At 33.4% G+C, this 27,756-nt stretch overlaps 1 protein-coding gene across 1 annotated transcript in view; it reads left to right on the forward strand.

Annotated features, from left to right (window-relative positions):
* LOC106718586 overlaps window positions 1–27,756 on the forward strand; it is a 51,986-nt gene that overhangs the window by 17,212 nt on the left and 7,018 nt on the right. Inside the window, exon 2 of the mRNA XM_014512730.2 lies at window positions 24,880–25,835. Coding sequence (XP_014368216.2) covers window positions 24,887–25,835 — 949 coding nt within the window. The 5' untranslated portion in view covers window positions 24,880–24,886. The remainder of the gene's footprint in view (window positions 1–24,879; window positions 25,836–27,756) is intronic.

Raw genomic sequence — 27,756 nt, forward strand, 5'->3', positions numbered from 1 at the left:
ATATATCTTAAATTCATGTCTCATACAGTTTTATAACTCATCGTCACTTTCTGTTTATCTTTAACGAAAGATCCTATTACGAAATTTGTGATTTGTAACCGCAAGTTTCCTTAAAATTTTTATAATGATTTACTCTTAAGCTATGTCGAAAAGAAAGTTACTCTTAGTCATTGTTTTATCATTCAAGACTCACTCAGAATAGTTAAATGGTAATTAAAAATCCTTTAATGTTGATTTAGTTTTTTATAGTAGTATGTGGCTAACGAAATAACCGTATGAAGTCGCTACGATAGCGAACTGTCCGTTGCCCAATATAACTGCTGCCATTCAATTAGTAGCTAATGATGCGGCTAACTTTGCCGCTGTTTGATAAATCTACACGATGGGTCCCTAAGTGACCAATAAGTGTGGCAGTAAAATAGCCCTTTAACGTATTGAAGACAAGACACTAACATTGAAATTTTGAGGTTAATTATATTAGAAGTACTAAGTGCCAGATATATTTGCATTGTTGGCACGCTGTTTTCAATTAACATATTTGTATATTCATCGCCCACTGTATTAATGACAAACTCAATCCATATGATCGCTAATCACGCTACACGGAATGTGAGTGAAATGAACGTTTCTAGAAAATCAATATTTTTTTCGAGCTGACGACGATTGAATTTTTTTGTATCTGTATAATTTTCATCAATCTGTTGTGACAGATAAGCGGTGGTCATAAAGTAAACTAAATTATGACAGTTCACTAACGCCCCTCTATCAATGTTAAAAAAGTCTTATATGATCCTTTTCAATTTCTTGTTATTTACACTTTTTTATCATTATCTGTACCCGTATGTAGGTTTTATGCATTTTCTTTTATGTATCTTCAAAACTTACTGCGATAGTAGCGCCACTCTCACCGGCCCAGATAACCTTATCGCTCTATGAAGATTCACATTTATTATTTTAGAGCATGTTTTTATTCAAGTAACAATTCCAAGTCTCTTGAAAAACATATAGAAAAGATCCAGAGGTCCCAGAAAATACGGTACAAATATAAATTAATATAATTTTTGTCTGTCATTCCACAAGGTCGCGTTTGGTAATTTCTGGAACAGTTGCACTGGGAATTTGGGCGGGAAAACGCTACTTTTTCTTTTTAATTTTGCAAGTTTAGGATATAGCCACAGGTCATAAAACATTCTCGTAGATAATCATCCTCATAAAACATAGTGACTAGTTCTATGGGAAATCCAGTTAAGATATTAATAGTGATTAAGTTAAAAATATGTTTAAAACGTAAATAGCTCAGGCAGACATTTGTTAAGTTGTTTTATTTCCTTATGAATATTTAATTGATCAATCGTACGAAATAAATTGTATCAGTACACGTTAAGAATTGTAATTGAGAAAAAATATATGACTTTCTGACATGATTAAATCATTGTTAGTCACGTCTTTGATTTTAATCGATATCGATAACCATAGAGTATTTAATCGATTGCTTTTTTTCTTCTTTATTACCAGATAATAATTAAAAACAAATAAATCGATATAGTATCAAGTGAGTGTACCGAGTAAAACAACCTGTGCAAATGCCCGATCAGTTCGCGGTCCGGGCGACCGCATTCCTCGCTCAAACGCTCCCTTTGCCCCACACTTTGCGACACCTACATAGAAATGTTATTTGAGATCAACTAATGTTACCTAACCTTCTTATTATAATAATATATTTTTACGAATATTACTTAATATTAACGAATATTTACTATTCCTTGTAGTTACTAAACTTAATATGTCTATAACAATTATATTATGAACATATGTTCATTGATGTATTGTCATAATTAATCACCGATTACTTTTCCTTTTTTCAGGTTGGTATTGTCTTTAAATTGGAAGTAAGTAATATTATTATTAGAAGGTATCTCCAGAACGCATGAACAGATTTCTCTTTACCTCTGAAATTTAGCATAGATGTAGTGTTCTACTCTGTCTCTCTGTCTCTCTAGTCTGGAAGAACATATAATGCTACTTATTAAGTTTTTTGTATCTATGCGGACGGTGTCGCGGGCGGCTAGTTTAACATTAAACTATTATATTATTTAGACTTAAGTTATTGATTTATGTCATTAAGATGGAAATCTATCCTAACAAAAGTCCTGCGAACGCCTTTTTTCAACTATCTATTGTGCTATGGATTATGTCTCTATAGGTTTCTAGCTGTCTCCCACGATTACGTCCGCGCGAAATTAAAGAAAAACATAAAAAGTAGCCTATATGTTCTTCCAGATTATGTTCTACATCTGTGCCAAATTTCATCAAGTTGAGCCATACCGGAGATACCTTCAAACAAACATCCATCCATTTAAACATACGTATTTATAACATGAATAACATATGTCAATGACGTAAGTATTATAAGCGTAAGTGAACACTAATTATAGATTCTAACAAAAATGATACCTTCATTTTCTTAAATGAACAAACAAGATGTATTGTTTTGTGTGTCGTCTTAGGCGTGGTATCTTTGGAGGCAGATTTCCAATGCATTGTGCGGGGTTCTCACAATGTGAAAGCCTGAGAGGGGTTCTCAGAAAATAGAAATGTTGGGCGCTCACAGCACGCGATATTCGTTTGTCACATTAATTCTCTAATTAACTTTCGTGTCTTAATGGATGCATGTACATGTAGATACATGAAAATAGCTAAATTAATCCTACACTTCGTCTAATAAGAGATGCATAGTAGATTTATTACAAGAAAACAACAGTAAATGACTGCTTTAGTAACCCACAGATAACTTTGTCTGTGGCAGTTAATTTGAAATCTCAATATTAAAAAAAAAAGACGATAAACGTCTAAATAATCTTGAAATTAAAATTCTTATCCAAACCTGTATTTTTGTCTAATATATCAGGAAATATTTTACCTCTTCATTATTATAGGCTATTTTATTCTTCGAATTGACATTTAAATAACATATTATTTAGAAATGGCAATACTGTGATATTAATTAATTTTCAAACGTTTACATTTCGAATAAAGAATCCGGTTTTTTAAATAACAAGCTATCGCCCGCGACGCCGCGCCGTACGTGCGAAGTTAACAAAAAACATAATTAACAGTCCATGTATTCTTACAGACTATGTTCTACATCTATTCCAAATTTCATCGAGATCCGTGCTGCCGTTCTGGAGATACTTTCAAACAAACATCCATCCATATAAACTTTCGCATTTATAATAATGGTAAGATTCGCGTGATGATGTACTAAACACTAAACACTACTTTGTCAAATGTCCAATAAAGAAAAGGTAATTAATTGCTATGAGAAAAATCATGCAGCTATTTGGTTCAAGAAAAGATTTCGCGTTTATAGCCCGACGGCTACTTTTTGCCTAGGCAAAAAGAGTTTATAATATAAGACCTATGTAAGCCATACAATATGTACTTTTTTAGCCAATTTCAAAAAGACGTAGGCCTGCGAAATAACAATAATCACAAGAAAGAAGAGAACTTTGTTACTTTCGAGGGCGATGACATTGCATTTTGTTCGGGAGTGTTTTTTTTTTCATTCTCTAACATAAAGGTACACATATATTATGCTCTTGTTCAAGTTGGGTTTACATTCAGCGCCATGTACGCATTTTCACTTCAAACCTTGTAATTGTAAATAATGAAATGTCTAATCACATAATCTATGAAAAGTTACATATCCACTTTAATGATTTTATCAATTTAGGAAAACTCCAATATTTAAAATCACATTAAATTCAATTGAAACGAATTAACCTATTTTTTTTCTTGATAACATAAGTTGATGTTTATTATTTATTACATCTTTCGAGAGAAATCAATTTAATACAACAATATACTGTAAATAAACAATACGTAGTAAAATAATTAAGAAATTGTCGATTATACTGTTACAGAGTTTGTGATTTACGATTAAACATCTTTACATGTTAATCTGTAACCAACTTGTATGTGGGACTTTGATTTTTAATAGACAGGACCTGTCAAGCTCGCGCATACAAATACGCACATCCTCTGTCAAATAAAAAAGATAATTAAGTTTATCTCTTTTTGTGTAATTATACAATTGTGTAAAAAAAAATCAGTATGCGTTCATAAACACATAAGTGTGTCGGCATGATATGCAAATGTGTAATTATCATCTTTGCTCCCACGCGAAAAGTGGCAGAATTTATTTAGGACAACGGCGGCTATTTGCCTAGTCCGTTTTTATATAGTCAAAGATTTGGTGCACGAATTTATTACTCCTTCATTGTATAAAACCTCTTTAGAGACGTACGTCAACTGAAATAGCTTTCGACACGATAGAGTTGCGTAAAAAACGATAAAACTCTTGTTAGCCAAAACACTGATTAATAGTAATGCTTCGAAACATCGATAACTATTTCCCAATGTAAAAGCATATACAATTTAAATATATCTAAATGATGTATAGAATTTCTTATTTTATTTATTTAACTGGGGTGTCCATAATTTTATTTATTCACAAAAAAAATACAAGACAGAATTTTCATAAAAGCCGCCAAATAATAATTAATGAAAAATTAAATTTATGGATGTACTTTTCGTTAAAAAAAAGTTATCTACGGAAACTAGTCTTAAATATGTGAACTCTGAAGATTTGATAACGTTTATGTTAATTTACCTTCCTAGTATATTTAATTCACGGTTTATTTTTGATTTCCTTCATTGTCACACTAGTCTCCTGTTACGCGATTACCGTGTGTCAATTAATATTTGTTTAAATTGTTCCGATTTATTAAATTTGCTTTGTGGTCACCCTACAAGTCATACATTCGTACGAGTTAAAACATTGTGAATATGAGCATTTGATTGTTTCCTTGGCCGCGTTTGAAAGCTTTATCTAGTTGTCCCGACTTTACTGCAAGCTGTTTACTACGTTTGAGTATCTTATATGTGTGTTGAACATAGTTTATATATACAGAACATAGTTTGTATATACCTATATATCTTACTAATTTTATAAATGCATGTTTGTTTGAAGGTATCTTAGGAACGGATCACACAACTGTCGAACATCAATCCATTGATCCAACATATTCTGGAAAAACACATAGATGAGGTACTTATTGAGTTTTTTAAATTCCGTGGGGACGGAGTCGCGTGCAAAAGCTTGAAAATTTATAAAAGCAACTACAGTTTTTTTATATCTTAGTAGAATTCTAGTGATATAGTAAATAGTTATCCTGGTTATTCAACATCATTTGAGTGATCTAATTAATTTTTGTTACAACGCGTTGTCTGGTAATTGATTTCCGTTTTTCAATTTCCTCAAATACATTATCAAATACTAGCTGTAACCCGCGATTCCGTCCGCGTGGAATCCAAAAAAAAACTTAATTGGTAGCCTATGTATTCTTCCATACATGTTCTACATTTATGCCAAATTTCATGGAGATCTGTTGAGCTGTTCTGGAAATACTTTCAAACAAACATCCATCCATCCATTATTTACATTTTTTTAAATTAATGGATCTACGTGGAATGAAATTTTGATTGATACGCCATTTAGATATAGTATTAAATGCGAAATATCTCGATCCTTCCTTAAATTTAAGAGTTAAGTTTACGAGCAATATGTTTACTGTAAATAACAAAGTCTTCAATGGGGTTTATAAACCCAGTGACACACTTGTCCGTTTTCATAGCAATCTCACAGACAAGTTCCTTCAAGATGTACAAAATGAGAGAAAGCTATGTACATATTTGGTTTTCTTTACTATTTGTTTTTTGATTATGTATGGGGTAAATTAAAACGTAATATATGTGAACTTTTAAAATAAATTTGCATTGTATATAGGAATCAGAATCTAAAATATTGAAGTCGATTAATAACATGAACGCGAAAAAGATTCGAAAATATTGCAAAAATTTGAGGAAAATTACAGTTAATCTTTCTTTTGTTTCCAATCTACATTAATCTTTATAATAAAGCAACTGAAATGTATGATTACTTGTACAAAATGCCAAAGCGAAATCTATGCAACAAAAAAGGTTAAAAATGTGTTGCACAACATTCGCTAGCAGTGATACACGAATGTACTAAGCTCGGTTCGTAAGCGTCCGCCGTCGCTTTTGGTTATATCCGACATACGGCTAACGAAATACCAACATCTTATTTAGATACTAAGCTGAGGTCGTTGACCTCGTTCATTTGTATCGTAAATTCAAAGTGTTTGTATTGAAATTACATAGTATTTCTTAGCTTCATTTATTAATCACTCTTAATACAATTCTCTTCCTGCAAGAACTCCCGTAATCTTGACCTACTTGAGTTGTCACCTGATATAAAGTAATATTAACGTAGAGACAAGAAGCAGTAGACACGGCACAGCTACTGCTTGAATGTCTGAATAGAATACAACTGAAGATTTGTCTGATTGTCGCGACCTCTCTATACATAACTAACCGTTGTTATAGCTTGTCCTTTGCGTTTCAATCATATTATTTTTATTTTCTTTTCTTTTTTTCTCCTCTTATTTCTTACATTAGCAATGTTCCTATTTTCTTCTGTTATTTAACGTAGTTCATTTGTAACTTCTTTAATTTTTTGTGGATCTTAAAGAGCTATGGTCATTTAACACCACTTACTGTTTATTTCTGACACCAAAATCTCTGTACAAAACATATCGTCATCCCTCTCATTATCTTTGACAAAACAGAGATAAAAATATGTTTCAAACGAATATTTCGGATTCAGAAACCCAAATAACACACATTTGAACCAATGTAAATTATAAACGAAGACGCAAAACAATTGGAGCACAATTATATTACGTTACCTAACAACAAATTATAAACATGTTGGTTAGCTGACACATTTGATCAAGTAAATTGCGTTGCGCAACTCACGCCTGAAACTTCCGCTTACGTGAAAGGCAAACTAATTCAACGTGTCTAACTCGTTGTTACATTATGGTTCTTTTTTTATAAAAAAATAATCGTAAAATTATTTTATTGCATAACATAAAGAAGTTAGAAATTAAAGCTTGCATTGATTGCTTTAAGTAATGCTTATTACAAGAAAAAATAAACAATCAATACAATTAATAAGTAAAAAAGTAAGGCCAAGTAAATCGAAACCCGGCGATTTTAGTCGCTAAGCGACTTATGCGATACAATGTCATAAAGGTTTGTACACAGGAGCAGTCGCTCGCTCCTTGTTTGTCAAGACCGTCGTAAGAAAAGTCGCGGCGATTTTCCAGTTATCGAAGCAAATCTATATAGTTGACATGTGGTTGCTATGCCTGTACTGACCGAATAGACTCTTGTCGACGATTCAATGTTGTACGGACGGACTGCGCGCAATGCGATACTCGCGACGCAAGAATACACTATTAGTTTTCGTAGATTTGTGTTAACTTGTACGAAAGACTTGAAAGGTTGGAGATGCGTTGCTCACCTATAACGGACAGAGGAGAAGATGTACAGAAAAAGGATAGTTTATTTATAATTAGTTGATTTTCCTTCTTCTTCAGCCTGAATTAGTCCACTGCCCAGTGAATGAATACAGGGTTAAACATCTCGGATCGCCGAGAACAGTCCAAGAGATCACCGACAACATAGAGTTGGTGGGACTCTTTGGAGAATTGGGCTGGCTGGAGTGAATCCGGATCCCGCTCACACGCAAAATACGCGCCAGTCGTTGAGTTGCAGAAATCGAGTCCTTACAACTAACTAAGTAGTCGACTGCTTATTATGTTACTTACTGTAGGTTTCCACTGAAGTGTACTTGAGTTGAAACATATTGTCATCGCTCATTTTCTCTTTAAACAAATTGAAACAACGATATGTGTTAATACAAGTATCATCGCAGTCAAAACTCACAGCTGAAATTGATATTCAAAGCATTCATGTTATATCGCATACAATATTTATGTAACGTGCAAACCAAAGTCAAGGTTACAATAGTGATGTGCAATTACTTATTGTTATTGCTGATGTATGTATTTATATCTTACTAATATTATAAATGCGAATGTTTGGATGGATGGATGTTTGTTTGAAGGTATCTTCGGAACGGCTCAACGAATCTTGATAAAATTTGGCATAGATGTAGAGCATAGTCTGGAAGAAAACATTGCCTTCTAATAAAGTAAAAATATTTTTTTATTATTTCCGCGCGAACGGAGTCGCTGGCAACAGCTAGTACTATATACTATATTGCGAACTGAGAGATAGACAAAAAAAAATTGGATTTTCGATTTAAGCAACACAAATATAGCATGGATTTTTTTTCGATATATAGAATAACATGTCTTAGTATAAATTTTTACTCAATTTATAAGTTTCACAAGCCGAAGCTGTATGAAAAAAATACGTTTAGTAGTTTTTCAGTTCCTTATGACCCCACATACATAAGAAAGGAATTGTCTCTAGATTTTGTATTTACTTTAAAGTAACTTTTATAAATCCCATCACTATGGCTGTCGCCTTTGTATCGTGCGACACGTGTTCTTATATTATGAATTTTGTTGCTATTGAAACTTCGCACGCGAGTTATTTTCGTCGATAAACCTTTGACGATGCCACTGAATAAAATTCTCACTGGTAGGTGTCATATTTATGATTTAATAGTCTAAAATAAAAATAAACTATTTTTTATGTCAATACAACCTATAATCAAACAAGGATATCCGGCTCGGTGAGAGAGGCGCTACTATCGCGGTTAGTACTGTCAAAAAATATATAAAACCTACTTAGACGCAGAAAATTCCATAAAAGAAAAAAATACAAGACAGCTACTGTACAACAAGGATCTTGTGACACGTTTTTGACATTGACAGAGTGGCGCTATTGAGCTAAGATAATTTAGTTTGACTTAATATGCAACGGGTCAGATATCCTTGTCGGTCTTTACGTCCAAATTAGCAAAGATGACGATAATCTCAGTAATATTATAAATGCGAATGTTTAGATGGATGGATGTTTGTTACAAGGTATCTCCAGAACGGCTGAACGGATCTCGATGTTTGGCATAGGTATAGAACATAGTGTGGAAGAATATATAGGCTAATAATTAAGTTTTTGTTTTAATTCTGCGCAGACGTAGTTGTGGTCTACAGCTAATGCTAATAATAATACAACATTACTAGTGCTTCATATCTGCGAAGAAATTCAAATATATGTGTGAAGTCAACCAACCAGCATTGGGCCACCGTAGTTGACTATGGCCTAGTCACCCCTAACTTAGAATAGCCTCCGAGCAGTGGGGACATAAATTAGCTGACGACGACTATTAGTACTTAATATAAATACAGAGTCGTTCAATGGTACACTAGTCGTTCAAAATTTTAAATTAAGATCAAACGTTCTTAATACTAGTCCGACTTAAAAGTCTGAATGCAACAATACAATTGTCTAGAAGTTATTTTTTTAGAGCGTGAACGAAAACGTGAGCTAGACATAATAGTTCTCTTTTTAATAACAATTAAACAGTTCCTGCAATAAAAGTATAGGAAACAATAGAAGTTAGAATTTTATTGGCAAATCAACACGCAATGTTGATATTCGACCTACATACATGGTACACTTGTGTAGGCAAATTGCAAACTGGCAGTGTACACAATTTGCCGATGACATAGTGATTAATTATAAAGAGACACCTGGTGATTATGACAGTGTAATAGACGATTATGTCTATCTGATTAAGTATCAAAAACATCTTTATCATGATTATATTAAATACAAAAGCTTGTAAGAGTAGGGCAGGAGTGGCAAACATTTACGTATCGACTTGCCATTTTTCTATAGGAAGGTTAATTGAGATTATATACGTGCCATCAAACATACAATAATGTGGACTTTGTGATTATTGGGAACATTTCATAGCGTAGAGATAACTCGCCTTTTGTCCTATTATACCTATTTAACACATTTTTCGTTGTGCATGATATATTTTGCGATCAGTGACATGCACAACTCGCATTGAGCTGTGGTCGACTAAGGCCTAGTTACTAGGGTAGGCACCGAGCCCTTCAGTGGGTACGTATACTGAGCGGATGATGCACAAAATAATGCGCCGTTGGTTCGCCATTCCTGTAGTAAGGAGTCCAGTAGATCGTTATAGATACTTCGTAATGAAAAAAATTGAATGTGTAATTTCTACCTTTTTATAATATAAGGCACATTATTATAAACATAAATTGTGTCCGTGAGAATTTCTGTAAAAATATTAGGTCCTTACATATGAAATTGGCGTTTTGTATGGGAGGAACAAAAAGTCGAATATTTTTTAATATAATATATTTAATTAATCAAAGTATGAACCATTATTTTCTATGCACTTTTGCCATCTCATAGGTAGTTCATTGATCCCTTTACTAAAAAAACCAGTCGGACGGGAATCAATAAAATCTTTGAAGGCGATTTGGACTGCCCCATCGGAGTTGAATTTTTTCCCTTGCAAGAAGTTATCCAAATTTCGAAAAAAATGGTAATCTGTTGGAGCAAGGTCCAGGGAGTACGGAGGATGTCTTAGACTTTCCAATTGAAGCTCTTCTAATTTAGTAGCCGTCTGTTGCGCAGTGTGTGGTCTAGCGTTGTCGTGAAGCAGCAGTGGTGTGGAGCGATTGACCAGCCTAGGTTGTTTAGCCGCTAGCTTTTCCATCATGGTTTGCAATTGCTGACAATAGACATCAGCCGTAATAGTCTGGCCAGATTTGAGAAAACTGTAATGAACAATACCGGCACTAGTCCACCAAACGCTTACAAGTAACTTTTTTGGGGTTAATTTTCGCTTGGGGCAGGATTTGGCTGGCTGGTCAGGATCCAACCATTGCGCTGAGCGCTTCCGATTATCGTAAAGAACCCATTTTTCATCACAGGTAATGATTCGGTTTAAAATACCTTCATTATTGTGCTGGTTTAGTAATGTAACGCAACAGTCGACGCGCGTTTGCCGGTTTGCTTCAGTCAATTCGTGAGGTACCCACCTTTCAAGCTTTTTAATCTTCCCAATTTGCTTCAAGTGAATTATAACAGTTTTATCACTAACATCGCAGCCTGCAGCTAACTCGGACGTGGTTTGCGATGGATCCGCTTCCACAATAGCCTTCAACTCTTCATTATCAACTTGAGTCTCAGGCCGTCCACGGGGCTTGTTCTGCAGATCGAAATTTCCAGAACGAAAACGTTGGAACCAAAAACGAACTGTGTTTTCTTTTGCAACACGTCCGCCATACACATAATTCACCCTTCGAGTCGTTTCCGAAGCACTAGTGCCACGGCGGAACTCGTACTCGTTAATAATGCGATATTTTAAGTTTTCCATTTTGTAAAATGAGTGACGTAAACAGAAAAAAACAGAAGAAAAAAATCAAATGAATGACGGTTATCGAACCACAAATACATGAGTCTATAGCTGTACAAATTTGAATTTGGAATTCCTTACCAAAGAGGAGAAATTCGTGATTAAAGTGGCCAGTACGAAAAACGCCAATTTCATATGTAAGGACCTAATATTTAGGTATGTAGTTGTAGTTTGAATATCAACAATTCGATATAATCAAAAGCTTCTCTTACAACGATAAATCATTATTTTAAACCATCCAATAATTATTGATAATTCTCTCAGAAGACTAATGCGTCAACTTACATATTAGCTCATCAATGTTGTGACTTAAAGCTTTTAGTCATAAGCTTATAAAGTTCTACGCACGCACCGGCAGCGAGATCAAAGGCCCGCCACCGCAAACGCCAGAGCTTTCACTTTCACCGGCCACGGCGCATTGTTCGTCCGTCAAATTTTGAAGAGCTTTTCAAGAGAAACAGAAAAATGTTTGTGGTAGAGAAGTTATAAAGAACTTTTAGGATTTAAATGAGTAAGTAAACTTTCGTACCTTTTTATTAGATCCGGCTTAATATTCTTATTAAAAAAATCTACAACTTATCTGTATCTTTATTATCTCTATATATAAAAGAAAGTCATGTTAGTTACACTATTTATAACTCAAGATCGGTCGAACTGATTTAGCTGAAAATTGATGGGGAAGTAGCTTAGAACTAGGAGACGGACATAGGAACTTTTTTTATCTTGTGTGCATTTTTTATATTCATTTATATAAAAGCTAGTTTTCTATGTTTATGAAAAGCATGGACAAATGTACCGTGTATGTTTCCGACATTAAATGTAGGCTATATATTCCAAACTATCATACTAATATTAGAAATGCGAATGTTTAGATGTATAGATGGATGGATGGATGTTTGTTTGAAGGTATCTTCGGAACGGCTAAATCGATCTAAATGAAATTTGGCGTAGATGTAGAACATAATCTGGAAGAACACATAGGCTACTAATGAAGTTTTTTATTAATTCCGCGCGGACAGAGTCGCGGGCGACAGCTAGTACAACAACATATAACAAATTTCATTCAGATCCGTTAAGCCCTTTAGAGTTTGTAACAAACATTTATCCATACATCAATCTAAAAACATATTTTGATGAAAAGTAAACTGCCAATTCACAATTAGTAATTTTGTAAAAACTTAGTAGTTATTAAAAAAATCGTACCGTATCGTACCGTGGACACGCAGTACGGATTGACCTGCCGCTGCCCAAGTTTTTGCCATAGCTGGAGGCTATTCGTAGAAATGAAAGGCCGCATGCTGCCCTACGTTTCCGTCCAACACGGAACCGCACGTGGCACACCTCATTACTTCTCTCACCGCTGCCATTGGAAATTGATTCCATTAAAGTGTCATTTGTGCCATTAATGAGTTCGAATGGGTGCAATCTTGATTAATAAATAAATGTTGAATGGCTGAAAAAAAAATTACTAAAGCAAAATTTTCCTTTTCTTTTTATGATCAAAACAGTTAATAAAATTGTGTATTACTGAAAGTAAAATTCATATTTCGCGAAATTTGTATTTGTGTTGCTTATAATGTAAACACTGTTTATAAATTTTTTGTTTGTCTGTTTATCCACAAGTCCACGTTTGTTCCGGGTAAACTCCGAAACGGCTGAGCCGATGTATACTGGCATATTAGTTACTCGTATAGTCTACTATATTGCGTTGACGAAGTCGCGGGCGACAGCTTGTATTATAATGAATTTCGGCAAATACGAATGTGCCTTCTAGTGTTCGAATGTCAAGGGTATCGGATTACCAACATCTCCTCTAAACAAAGTTTGTGCTACAATATACTTCAATAAAACCAATTGTAAGATAAGAGTTTTCTATAGACTAGTACATTGACAGTGGACGCTAGCAACAAAAACATCTGTTGCACGAATGGACCGGTTCGCCCGGTGCAATACCATGACCTCACAGAAGACAGTAAAGTGGAAGTAATTCCGCGTTTCGTCTGATGAGTGTAGTTCCGGAGGCCTAATTTTAGTCGTCTTTCCCTTCCCACCCTTTCTTTATAAGGAAAGGAAGGAAGTCGATTCGATGGCGGAGGGGACGCATAGAAAAGGGAAAATATTCTCTTTCTGTGCGTCTTCTCCTCCGTCGATTAAAGGTAGGGAACTGATCTGCCATTGCGGAAGTCTATGGGCAGCGGTCGCTTCGCCATTTCGGCAAATTCAGGTGGCCGCTTACTCCTTTGCCACCTTATAATATAAAAAACAACTTACATATTATTAGTAAGAAAGCATTAATACAAGTCTATGAAGTAAGGTAAATGAAAGCGAATATGTATGAATGCGTAAGTCGACTGTAATGTTTTCTTGCAATCATCAATAACATCGCTGGATACATTGAAATATGTCAGAAGTAAATGTTTTGTCACTCCGGCGAAGGATCTTTTTTGTACGTAGATTTTTTCACTGTTAAGTGATGTGAAGGGATATTTTAGAACAAGTTAGAACATAAGTTTTTAATTTGATCAACTAAATAACTAAGGACATTCTTATAACAGACATTTTGTTACATTTTAATACATTAAAGTACAGAATTCTATTGAATAAGAAAGGTACATTTCCTGTACAATACATTGGCCCCTTCCAAACCGGACCGGACACTTGTGCGTTCATTGTGAAAGTTATCAATAATTAAGTCGTTATATAAATATGCGTTTTGAGATCGTCTCGACTGACTGATGAAGATTTAAATAAAAACCGGTATCTAAAAGTTCAAGGACCTTTTTTATTTGGAATGTGTAAACTTCCTTACATGTCTATTTTATGGTTTATAATAAGTTCCTGGGTTTAATTAAAGGTACATTGACTTATAACACGTCTGTCTTTAGAAGAATATACAGGACTGTAGCACATAGCCGCGAGAGAACATAAACGTAGCGAAAGTATAACGTAGAGTTCGTTCCATATTAAATTAGGTTTCATACTAATGCTGTAATACTAACTTCGAATGATTCGTTGGAACATACTCATACTCAGCTCATAACAAAATAGTTCATTTTGGGTCGTATTTTGTCTTTCCTGACCTTACTTTTCATTCCGTTTATTTATTAAAATGACACTTTATTTTAAATACCTAAAATATCTTATAAAATAAATTTCGCTTCGATTCCGGTTCGCTTTCGCAATACAACACTATAGACTAGATAGATCTGAATAGCATTACAAAGACGGATGCAATATTTTATTGAATTCGTTACAGTCTCTCGGTGACGGATTGATGTCCCTGTGTCTTCCGCGTACAACGCTCGTTGCAATGTTTTTGCAATAAATGTTTTATTAAATATTATTCCAAGTTATAGGATTATAGGTTACCTACATAAAATTCACACCTGTACTTTAAAGGACAAATTTACATGCGTGTTCCTATCATAACTCTAAAATATTTGTAGGGCTATTAATGTCGGCTCTAAATAAAGGTGTATGTGTATTTTTAATTTTTCCATTCTTTCCATGGTGTCATCCCTATTCTGCTCTACGTATTTTGGATTAGGTTAAAGTAGGCGCCATCCATTATGATAATTGTAAAACATTTCGTTATTCGATTATTGGTTTTATGAGCATTAGAATGCGTGACTCCTGAGCGAGTTATCGTCACGTACCAATCGATTATTATCACAATACTATTGTATCGATTTGTATTTCCGAGCGCACGTCTCTATTCAAGTTTCCTTTTTCTATTCGTATTACCCGACAATATTAGATATTACAAAATATCTCGTGCCTTCGTGTTCAACTCATTGCAATTCTGAATCGTGCGATTATTTTTCGTTTGTTTATGTAATAACATTCCGTAGCAATAATTTTCATGCCTACATATTGTCTCTATTATCAAAGGGACTACAATTTCAATATATTCTAATGCAAATACTTCGACCGACAACCCTATAACAAATGTTTTAGATATGTCACGGCCTTGAGTGTTGTTTTGATTGACGTACGGTGCACAATGCAGTGTCGTTTTGTTTTATAGCAACGAACATAGACATTGCTCCATTGTTCCTGAGCTAATTCAGCCTGTATACGTCACGTCACGACCCATTCTTTAGGCATCAAGTTAAGATAATTTGTCTGTGTTACGCCATTGTTAGGTATCTAACTAATTTAGAATCATTGATATTAAATTAATACAATAGATGCTATTGACACTTCGATATAATTAGCATAGAAGATGCCAAAATGGTATTAGTTTTTGTGAAGAATATTATCATATTCCTGATTGATAAACTGCTCGACATCATTCAAAATCCATTTAGACAGCTGTTTTTGATTACTTAATTTCCTGACCGTCTGACAAAAAATTACGCTTCGTTTGGTAGTTCACTTTTGTTTAAAATATTCTTCAATGTTATCATACTAAAACAATTTCGAAATTTATTTGTATATTATCGTCGCAGTGATTTTTCTCATACCATGTCCAGTAATTACATTAATTCGTCACGTAAAACGTATTAAAACGTGAGGGGTCAAAAAAACCTCCAACCTTGAAGGGTTACAATATAAAATACGAGTTAGTTTACTTATTATCTATGTGATTCGGTTAATAATGTCAGTAGAGCAATTAACGTGGAAAATGACTTAAAATTTTTGACGTGATCTTTATTTTTATAAACAGATTTTATTGCTTTTTTTAATTTGACAAAAACAAAAGAAACACCTTACCACTATTTTTCTTTAAATATTTACTGTTTTTTTTGACGCGAGCAACTTCGTTGGCGACAGCTACTTTACGAAACCCGTCGTTTGTACCGAAATAATTTGCAAGGAAGTCGAAAGCCGTTAGATTCCCATAGAGACGGATGGCAGCGGGGTCAAGCGAAAGCGTCTCCCATAACTATCAAATGCATATTACGTAACGCCTGCACATCCGAGGTGCATTTGCACGCAAAAACTACGTAATATCTGCATTAGAAGCCCGGACCGTGGGACCACACGTTGTGATTTGTCTAACACTTCCTATCTGATATTCGTGCTTACTGAATAATATATTTACTCAAAAAAATACAAACTGCACCTTTATAATAATGAAAAATTCATTTACAAAACTGTTGTAGTCAGTCACTGATAGTATAGATAGATCTCATTAGGATTTTTTATTTAGGATCTCTCAAATATTTGCAGAAACGACTTTTAGACAATTGTACTTAACTTTATATCTATATTTGAAACAAAAATTAATTAACTTAGCTTGTGGGTTAGAAAGTATAAAAAAGAATAGAACTTAATTTGAAACATATAGGGAATATAATTTTTCATTTGGTAGATTCAAAAAAAGTATGACTACAAAATAGTCATCCAGGAGACTTCTACGAAGACAGGTATGCTTCTATACTCGTTGGACAGATCACGATTTTCATATTCGTATGTATAACAATAAGCGGACAAGTATCAAGACCACGAAATCCTTGTTTTATCCTTACAATACTCATGGAAGGAATATCAATTTTTATTGACGTTATAAGGTCTTTGTCTTGGCCTTGGCCTTGTAAAACAATGAAATATCAATCAATAGTATGTATGAATGAAAATAATGCATGTGTTTCTTAACAGTGGGCACGAATATTTGTGGGAATAGTCTTCGCCTCATAAATGTCAATTATGTCGAAATTAGTACGAAATTTTTGGTGTACTTTACGCACGATACTTTGCGATACACAAATATTGTCGGTGACGATTTTCACAAATATTCGTGCTTGACCCAATGTATCTTTGTTTATTATTTTTATGGATATGACGAGAAATGTTTGCTTAATAATTTTGTGAACCATATCAATAAATTCTTTGTTTCGTTGTTATTACAACTTTATTACAAGTAATACTATTTCTTTTTTTTTAATTTTCACGAGTAAATTACTATTTCCCTAGCAACGAAATTAATAATTAAAAAAATGCTTTGTCTATCAAGATAATATTCTTTGAATTTGAAAGTCTAAGAGATTCACTTAGCGTTCAATTACCTAATCTTATATTTATCTTGCACTTAAATATAGAAGTCTGCCAAAGTAATAATTAAAAGCGCTTTTCCGAGCGTTAATAGCGTAATAAACAAGTAAAGGGCTTCGGGTTTCGTCGTAAATTCATTACCATCGGAGCCCGTGGGAGCGAGGACCCCACTGCGCTCCCGTTTCCTCGTACATTGTGCTCGGAAATTTATTTATTTTGACTGACGCAACTGAAAATTACGCTATTTAGTTACGCATTGTTAATTAATTTTTTATCCTGCATTATTTTCACTGCATAATAATACATAGTCTTTGCAAAAAAAATGAGGTAACAGTGTTTTTTGGGCAAGTTTGCTGCAGTGGTAATTAATGGTAAAATGACGGAAAAATATTTGGAAAAATCTTTTCTTTTTTACTTTGACTATCAGACATTTTACTAACGAAGAAAATAAAATTCATTTCATTCAGATACAACATTTCCAGCTAGTTATTTACGATAACTAAATAAAGAACAAACAACTTTGTTTGTTCTAAAAACTGTGTAAATTTAGAAATCGAACTAAACAGTTGCTAGGCGAATTCGTTATGTTTGTGCGGGACGTATGCGCATTTATCACACACTATTACTTTCTCGCGATATCAAGTAAAAGTAGACGAACCCGCTGTCCGAACATTGTGGCCGACCATTACACCGAAACGTAATAGCTCTATCCATGCACAATAAAATGTTAATTAATTAATATAAGTTTTGATACTATCTATATACTTGTACAAGATATATCGTCACCCTTTTCATTCCCTTCGGAAAAAAAAGAAAATAAATAAATAAAGAAATAATAACTTTAGATTTAATAACACTACACCAGAATAACGATGGTTTTTACTAAAATCTCTTTCTGTCTGTATTATGTTACGTTTTGTGGTTATTTCTTCTTGTCAAGACAAGTTACTTTAATATTTGCAGCTATTTGTTCAACCCATGTAGGATGGTTATAAGATTAGTTTCTAATTTCATGAGGTCATATTATGAATAGAATTATTTAAATTTTATGTACAGAATTTTTTAAATATATGTATTTATTTAATATTAAAATCATTTAAAATAATGACTTAATAGTTTTTGAGATATATAATCTATATGAAATAAAACAAAAATTACGCTACGGTGTGTAAGCGGTCCCAGCTAGTGCTAACAAGACAGACTCCTGCGCAACTGTGTGTAACGTCTTAAGACGAGATTTGCTCATTATATCTTGAGTTATTATGAAACCACGACGCCCGCGGAAAGGAGGGACTTTCTACGAATTTCTATTTTTTTTTTCGTAGTCAATCATGAAGATATATTATTAAGAGGTCCTCGGAATGGCTAATATAATATTAACAATATATTTTCTTTTATCCATACATCATTAGTACGATAAAATTAATCAAAATAAACATCTTGCTATATCTCACTGTTTGGATGGATGGATGGATAAATGTTTGTTTGAAGGTATCTCCAGAACGGCTGCATGGATCTCGCTGAAGTGTGTCATAGTCTAGAAGAACACTTAGGCTCCTTATTAAATTTTTTTTAATCCCGCGCAAATGGAGTCACGGTCGACAGCTAGTAATATTATAAGCGCAAATATCTAGAGAGATGGATGGATGGATGTTTATTTGAACGAATTTTGATGAAATTAAGTACAGATATAGAACATAGTCTGAAAGAACACATCAGTTACTTATTACGTTTTTTTAATTCCGCGCGAACGGAGTCGCGGGCGAGAGCTAGTACATAATATACCCAACCGAGTAGTTAGAACCTACCCTAAAGTTGATGAAAAACATTACCTTTTTGTAAATCGGGCAAAATGGTACTTATAAAGTTAATTAACGTTATGTTTTTTAAAATGCAAATTCAATTGTGTATCAAAATTAATATTGAGAACAAAAATAAACATTAAAAAGTAGTTTAATGGCTCACATAAACTTAACCTAAATTTCTTAATGATGTTAATAACTGATTTAATTTAACTAAATTATGAATTTCACTTGCTCATAGTGCATTTTTGTATCATTAATGTGAAGTGAAACTTAGTAACATTTTGTTATACTAACAAGTTGTTACTATTTGTTTGTTAACAATTCTTTAAGCGTCTACATTTGGACGAGTTTCTTGTTTGTTTTTTCAATTTTGGCTTAGAAAAAAAATGTATTTTGCTTTGTCTCTGTTCGTTTATCAACTCTTGTGATCATAGTGAAAATATTGTAAAAGAAACTTTAGAAAAATATTGAATATTTACTAAGAAACTTTCTACCTCGCACAGCCGCGTTGTGGAATACTCTGTCCTCGGCGGTTTTTCCAAACAGTTACGTCTTAGGGACCTTCAAGAAAAGAGCGTATACCTTCCTTAAAGGCCGGCAACGCATCTGCGATTCCTCTGGTATTGCGGATGTCCATGGGCGTCGAATCAAATAATTCTCGGTCCGTTGCTCGTTTGCCCCCTTCTCCTATAAAAAAAAAATAAGAAAGATCTGGGTATTGTACATAATGTCTACATTAATCAGTTTGACCATAACATACGCATTAAGTTCCACACAATAGCTGTATTGTGTGCAGTTCCCACGGTGATATCACCAGCATCCAAAGATAGTCGTGAAAGTCGAGAGATTTCAGTTTCTGATATATTTATTATATGTTGGATTACACGCAATTAGTTTTAGCACACATGCAACTTTGTGATAACTATGTTGATAAAATATATTACAGTTAATTTAATTAGTTTGTATTAACAAACGCACAAGGTTAACATTAAATTGGTCATTTTTACACAATTAAAATTATAGATATACAAGTTTGAAATCTAATCGAGAGTCGATTTTTGAAATGTTATTTTGTATTTTAAATGACAACACTGAACGAATATGGGGTATATTGAGAATACAACAGGCCTTCGGAAGCCTTTTTCTTCACCTCACTTTTGTGCTTTAGATTATCTATAGGTTTATATATAATCTATGATGAAAATTATTAAATGACTGTGTAAAATTATTATCAAATGAAAACATCAACAAATTATGATAGTGATATTTATGTAATTTTTGTCACAAGTCCGTTCTAAGTTTTAAATTACCGTGGATTTTCATTGCTGAAACATCCGTAAAACATGACAGTAACTCTGTATTCAATGATAAAGAGTATAAAAAGAAAACGTTCTGCTTCTATTTTTAACCGTGAAAGCCCAAGATATATTTTGGTTTCATATATTTTATTATTATGCATACGGAACATAATCCACAACAATAGTCTAGTATGATCTCATAATCTATTTTGTATTCTGTCTCGCCCATGTTGTGACATATATGTATATATGACTAATGTAAGGGCAGAATGACCTACGAGGTTTAATTACTGATGCAGTCATTTATATCTTTTTATGGCAAGCTTTATTATCTCGGAAGAGACTTTTACGGCAATAAGGACGACGGTCACTTCCACTTTCGTTATAACATTGACCTAGAAAATAATAAGCAGGTTATAAATAAACTTACGAAAGTCCTTGTGTTGTGACCCAAAGATGGCTTCGACAAATATACTCGTATCTCACAATTTTGACATTTGCTCTAAATTAAAGGTGTCGTTTTAAGATGTCAATATTTTCGTTTACTACCAAGATATTAAAAAAATAAATTTTCAAAAACAAATATCAAAAATAATTAAATCGAATTTGCTTATTTTAATGCGCCAAAAAATCCTCGACGTCAAAGGGTCAAGTGTTGTATGAAAAAAAAACAACTAAAGGTCAACCTGACCTTCAATACTATTCGAACCGAACGCGTATATGTTGAGGTGATCATGTTTTTTATCTGTGGTCATCGCATCTTTATGTCATCATTATATACGTGTTAAAATTGTACATAACAAATTTTTTTTTCAATCATATAAAATAATTTAATTTAATTTTATGTTTCTTTTACATTATATCCGCTAGTTATTCCTAAAATCGTTTGAGTTGATTTACAATCAAGAACTAAGAGGATAGTAGATAATAACTGAGTATTTATTTTTCGATATGCACATCAATTATGATGCAACGTTATAATTTAAAACCGTAATGTTATAAAGTACCTGCAACCAATTGTTTGCAATGTGCACACTATAATTTAATAAATTACATTTATAAAATATAATGCATTGAATGAAAATAACCCATAAAATAGAGAATTAAAATTCTACGTATAATTACGTATACATACAACCGTATTTTAATCATAGTCACTAAGGTAGGGCCTTAGTGTAGAATTACTTTTAAAATAATACACTAAACAATCGTTAAATGTTTTCTATAGTAATTTATTTATTTATTTAACAGGGTACAATATATACAGTTACAACAAAAGAGTCTATAAAGCCATTGGGGGTTTGTCCAGATATTTTGGTACTACGCTATGAAATGTACCAGTAGGTTTAAGATTAGATTTTTTTATCTGCAACTGTGTGAGATCGCTCATACCGTCATCTGATGCTGGTCTACATTGCTGTTAACAAAAATGTTAATTTAACAATAGAAATTATTCAATTAAAACATCGGACGATTTTAGTGCACTTTCTATTTGTTCAAAAACTTACGACAGCGTATATAATTATGTGAAAAAGCATTGTCGCAGTGAAACACGCATTAACAATGTCGCCGTGGGATCTGCGCGATCTTCCCTCGGATTGGGGAACGTTGAACATGTTTCCGTGTTTGTTTCAATTTTAAATTTACTTAATAACCCTTGGATTGAGTTCTTAATATATCGCAATATGAATTTTACTCTTACGCTTTTAGCTTTTCTTTTCCAATTTCAAATTACTCGTACAAAACACAAATTTTATATGCGCCCTCCTCCTCTGTCGAATAAAGGTAAGGATCTTCAATTCTCTGGGCAACAGTCGATTCGCTATTTAGACGAATCAGGTGCTCGTTTGCTACATAATTATAAAAAAAAATCATTTGCTAAAAGAGAGATTTAGAAAAGAGAATCAGGGATAATAAAATGTAACAAATTTTGCATAGGCATATCGACAGTGAAAATGCACACATAGCTTAGCAAGCTTTATATTACCAAATTCAGAGTATTATTCTTGGCGCCTATAGTCACATTCCGTGTACAAATGTTATCATGATTTATTACAGTTATATTCAACTATTGGTCACAGCAACGCTTTACTTATTTTGTAATAAGAACATTTCACAATTTTTACATAATATCATACCTCATTAAAACACAATGCGTGTCAAAAATATCGCAACATAAGCGCTTCTGTTACACTTGCATTATGAAGTGTAACATAAGCGCTTCTGTTACACTTGCATTATGAAGTGTAACATAAGCGCTTCTGTTACACTTGCATTATGAAGTGTTCGCATTATAAAGTTCACCCAGTTTACATCGGGGGTCGGAAGTGCGCCACATATTATGTAAATTGTATCCCATCGATTGTTTTACACCGTGAGTGTGTGGCCCAAGTTATAAGAAGCAAGACTTCAGAAATAATATTAATGTACCATTGGATAAACAATACACTTTTAATTACCATCAAACTCAAGACTATGGCCGAGATTCTTAAGAAAGAGACAAATATTCACCAATGCAATGCAATGGGTAGGTAGGCAACCTTTTCACAAAGTAATGCGACTTGAATGTGATTGACATTCCAGAGTTTCTTTTGGCTTCAAAGCACGGTTGTTTTGTCACCTATTGTAACATATTTTTTCCATTTTAAATAAGTGTTTAAATAATGGCATGACGTATTTTTCTAAACGCCTGTTGGAGAGTAAACCGGATGGACGTAGATCACGTGGTAGGCCGAAGTTGAGATAGCGAGATGACGTCGAGCGCGATCTTAAAAATATCGGCATTAAGAGCTGGACGCAAAAAGCACAAAGTAGACCAGTGTGGAGGAATTAACTTGACCAGACCCAGGCCCACCCGCGGCTGTAGCGCCTCAGATGATGATGTATTTATCACAGTTTATTTTTACTTTAAATAACTTTACGAAATTGCTGTTTGGAACTATAGTACTTAAGAAATCTTCGTCGTATTCAAATATTGTAATTATCAACAACAGATTAAGTTGTCAAAAGTGCTACGTCGTTTCTAGAATAAGGTTCAGTCGAGTTTAAATCTACGGGGGCACTGCGCCCCATTTAAACCTGCATCTCTTGTTAATTACACCACGGACTGTATCTTTACTCATCACCAGGAAGCGAGGCGTTTCTTATCGCGGTCGTAGCACGATTACGACAAATCTATTGTTTTAATAAAACTTCTTATGTTACGTTATATACGAAGACTGCAAGCTTTCACTTGTCAGGGGTCGCCAACCTAATCGGGTCTCATTGATTTTGAATAAAATTAAAAAAAATATATATTATTTCAAGCAATTTAGCTGACAGACAAAACCTTTTTTGTAACAAAACAAAAACAGCAAGGAATTGAATAAAAAAATAGGTTAAAATGCGTGCCCATGGAAATTATCTAGTAATTATATAATATGTGATTCTAAAGTTATTAGAAAAATCCCGGGGTTATATCACTATTTGGTAAATACGTAAATTTTCTACATTTAAATCTGTATTCCCATTACTTAAAATTGTTTAAGGCCGTTGGGAAGGTACACTGTTCCGGGTGACATGCTTTTTTTTATTCTGCGAGGACGAAGTCGCCAGTAACTGTTATTATTTAGTGTCATTAATTATAATAATTATTGCTTTTATGAGGGTGCAAATTTTAGTGTATTATCTTTTTATATAATATTAAAGAATATAATGAGGACAGTATTTATCAATAGTAATTCATACTAATTAATTGATGAATAAAATAAAATTAATATCTTATATCATAAAATGAAATATATCAGTGAAAAACCAAAGAAAATCACTGGATAAATTTTCCCAAACCAAAAAATAATGAATTTTTATTATTTTATAGTTTCCTATGATTAAATCAATAAAGCTTTTTATATTATTGTTTTTTACTAATCACGGTAACTGTATTCGTAGTCGTCAAACTTGGAAAGCTTCAGATGAAAGTTAGTGAAAGTACAACCTGCTTTAAACGAAATATAATATATTTGATGTTTATAAAATTAAAGCGGTTCCTATAGTATTCGCTATATCATACTATAAACATACTAAAGGTATATAAAGGAAGTAAAGTCGGCGCAGTTGTTAATGGCTTGACCGGACTGATCCCAAATCTAAACTTCTAAGTTTGATCCCCATCATTTACCAATGTATTTTCGAATTCCATTTGTTCCTACATTTTTTCCACGTTCTTACGACGACGGAGGAAAACATTGTAATGCAACCAATCCGTATTGCATCAGAGTGGTTGACTTTGGTCAAGTCACCCCTAACTTGGGTAGGCTCCAAGCTTCTCGTTGGTGACGTATATGAGTTAACGACTATAATAGATTAAATTCTTAACTTTCCTAAAACTGACCTACACGATCTACATATGGTACATCTCACATGAATATTTTCTTCTTCACAGATTCACGATGACGGTGAAAAAGGCGGCTCGTACTGGCGGGCATGCCGTCATCGTCTCCAGGCAGAAGCTACACTCCAGTCAGCAGTTTGACATCATGCCTGTCACCAAATCACCACCATTGACCTATAATATCATTGTAGGCTTCAACGAAAAGGATCAACTCCAACTACTCACAAAAGACGACAGTAAAGATGATGACAAAAAACATAAAGATTACAATGAATTTATCAACAACAAATACGAAAATATAGCAATAGACGACATAGCCAATTGTGTTAACATCGAGAACTATCCAAACTGCGAGAAAACTCTAGTCTTCTACGTCAATAAAAACGTTAACACAGAAGCTATCGCTTTAAGATTTGAAAATGAGCAGGATTTTAAAAGAATATACTTCACCTACAAATATTTTAAAATGCGTAACCGACTGACAAAGAATACAAATAATTACTCCAGTAATGATAACTTATTCTCTAAAAAGAGAACGACTGACTTAATTAAGAATAGAAAGAACAGTATTGACGACTATAGTTACGATAAAACTCGATCGGAATTTGATTTGCTGCAAACAGATAGTGATGGCGTAACTCATATATCGGTACAGCAAAAGGGTACCAGTCGATTTGACCAACCTTTAAGTCTAATCGGTTTTAAAAGTGACCTAGGCGATACTGGTGAAATAGACAGCATTATTTACACAGACATTGACATACCGACTAAGCCGGAAAGGAAGAGATTTTTTCACAGAAAACCTAAAGCACCTTCACCACCTCTACTGCCGAAAGACACGCCCAAAGTACTAAAAGGTGAATTCGTCAGAGTGAACGTTGAAAGATCTCCTGATGTAATACCAAAAGATAGTAAACAAAATAAAATACCGGATATTCTAATGTTTAGAGATTCCAAACCAAAAAGAAGTAGCCCGACCAGTGCTTTGTGGACAGCAAGCAATAAACGTAAGTAAAACATTAATATATCAAGTGATTTAACCTCTTTACATCGTATTACGATTATGACTTCATTTGCTTTCAAAATAAGCACTAAAATAGTATTGATATAAATATTTTTAATATTACATCAGTAACTTTGATTTAATTTGCATTAGAATTTAAGCGAATTCCTTTTACAAGTACACAAGATGTCCTTGTCATAGTCGAAGGTTGTGAACAGGTCTTGGTTTTGTTACAAACTGGTCGGTATGCATTCGATTTAGTGTAAACAAATCATAAAATAAATTCTTGTTTAATATCAAGTAAGTTTAATGATTCTGTGAAAATACGAGAAATCTGTGAGACGTAGAACCAACGATTATAAAGACTTGTAAAAGAGATCTTGTATGAAAAATACAAATCTGTTATCGTTTTTTTTATCCTCCTCAATTGCAATCTATGCTTTTAAAGACAAAATCTTGTAAAACACGTCTAATTTCTGAACCGATTTTGATGAGTGCGGTGTCATTCAATTCGTATTCTTCCCCTAAGTGTCATTGACTATATTACATCGGTATAATATACATACAGTGGACGCAAAAATGACACTTTAAAAAAAAAAACAAAAATAAGTGTTACATAGATTACATAAAATTCCCTCATATTTAGGTATAAATGCTGCAAATAGATAGCGCTATTTCATCTTTAGATATTAAATTGGTCTGAATTCCTTGATGTTTAATTCTTTACATAAAATCTAGATTACTCATGAAAACGATGTGTACTACGCTCATGTAGTACTGCGAGCACTGTATAGAGTTATAGAGGTGACAATTGATTTCTCAGTTCATTAGAGTGCATTAGGGGTTGGACGTTATTTGATCAGTTGCTTTTCTTCGCACTCACGTGACGTATGCGTGATAAACTGTTTAGCATTAATTTGCATATTTTCTTTAGTCTACACCTCTGTATTATTCTAAACTAGCTTTTATCCGCGACTCCGCCCGCGCTGAATAAAAAATAGAAAACGGAGTAAAAATTATCCTATGTCCTTTTCCTGGTTCTAAGCTACCTGCCCACCAATTTTCAGTCAAATCGATTCAGCCGTTCTTGAGTTATAAATAGTGTAACTAACACGACTTTCTTTTATATATATATAGATATATATTATAGATATAAGATGCTATTATTTATACTACAGAAACTAATATTTATTGTACAAACACCATAAAGATATGAAATTTATATTCGTTTGTATTCGGATCATCGTTTCCAACAACTACTATTTATAGATCCATTTAGAAATGGCTTTGAAGAAACATCAAGCTCAGTAAAATCGTAATAGCTTATTTGCCAGCTTCATTTGCTAAAGTGAAAGTATCTTGCAACACTCGTCTTCCAACATAGAAGAATCAATGACAGCAAGGACAGATTTTGACAGTTTAATTAAAAAATTTTAACAGTCTGGGAAAATATTAATATTATATCATAAATATATTTATTTACTATTTAACAAGCGGCTCACAAATGTCCATTTAAAATGCAACAAAGCCAAGGTCGACGAAGTGCCTGCGCTTGCGCAACCCCGGTCGTTCACTCGCTTCCGAAACTATCACATCCATGTCGGTAAAACAGTCGAATTTTCGACGTGTATTTCCGATAAGTATTGATTATAATATTAATTTATAATTGCTATAATTATTTTTGTAGTTATATAAACAACTTTCATTATTACGCATATTTTAAATTAGCTAATTATCCTACTTTTTAAAAGATTTTTGTTCAATCTAGTACATTATTTTCGAATAAATTATTTTTTACTGTACAGGCTAACGAACCTGTTATGATTAATGTGTTAATTTCAAATAAAATTTTAGGCCTCTACAAACATGTACGGACTTTACAATATTTACACTCAAATTGATTTGGAATTTTAACATTACTTGTA

Source organism: Papilio machaon, chromosome 21 (genome assembly GCF_912999745.1).
Source record: "Papilio machaon chromosome 21, ilPapMach1.1, whole genome shotgun sequence".
Classification (NCBI taxonomy): Eukaryota; Metazoa; Arthropoda; class Insecta; order Lepidoptera; family Papilionidae; genus Papilio; species Papilio machaon.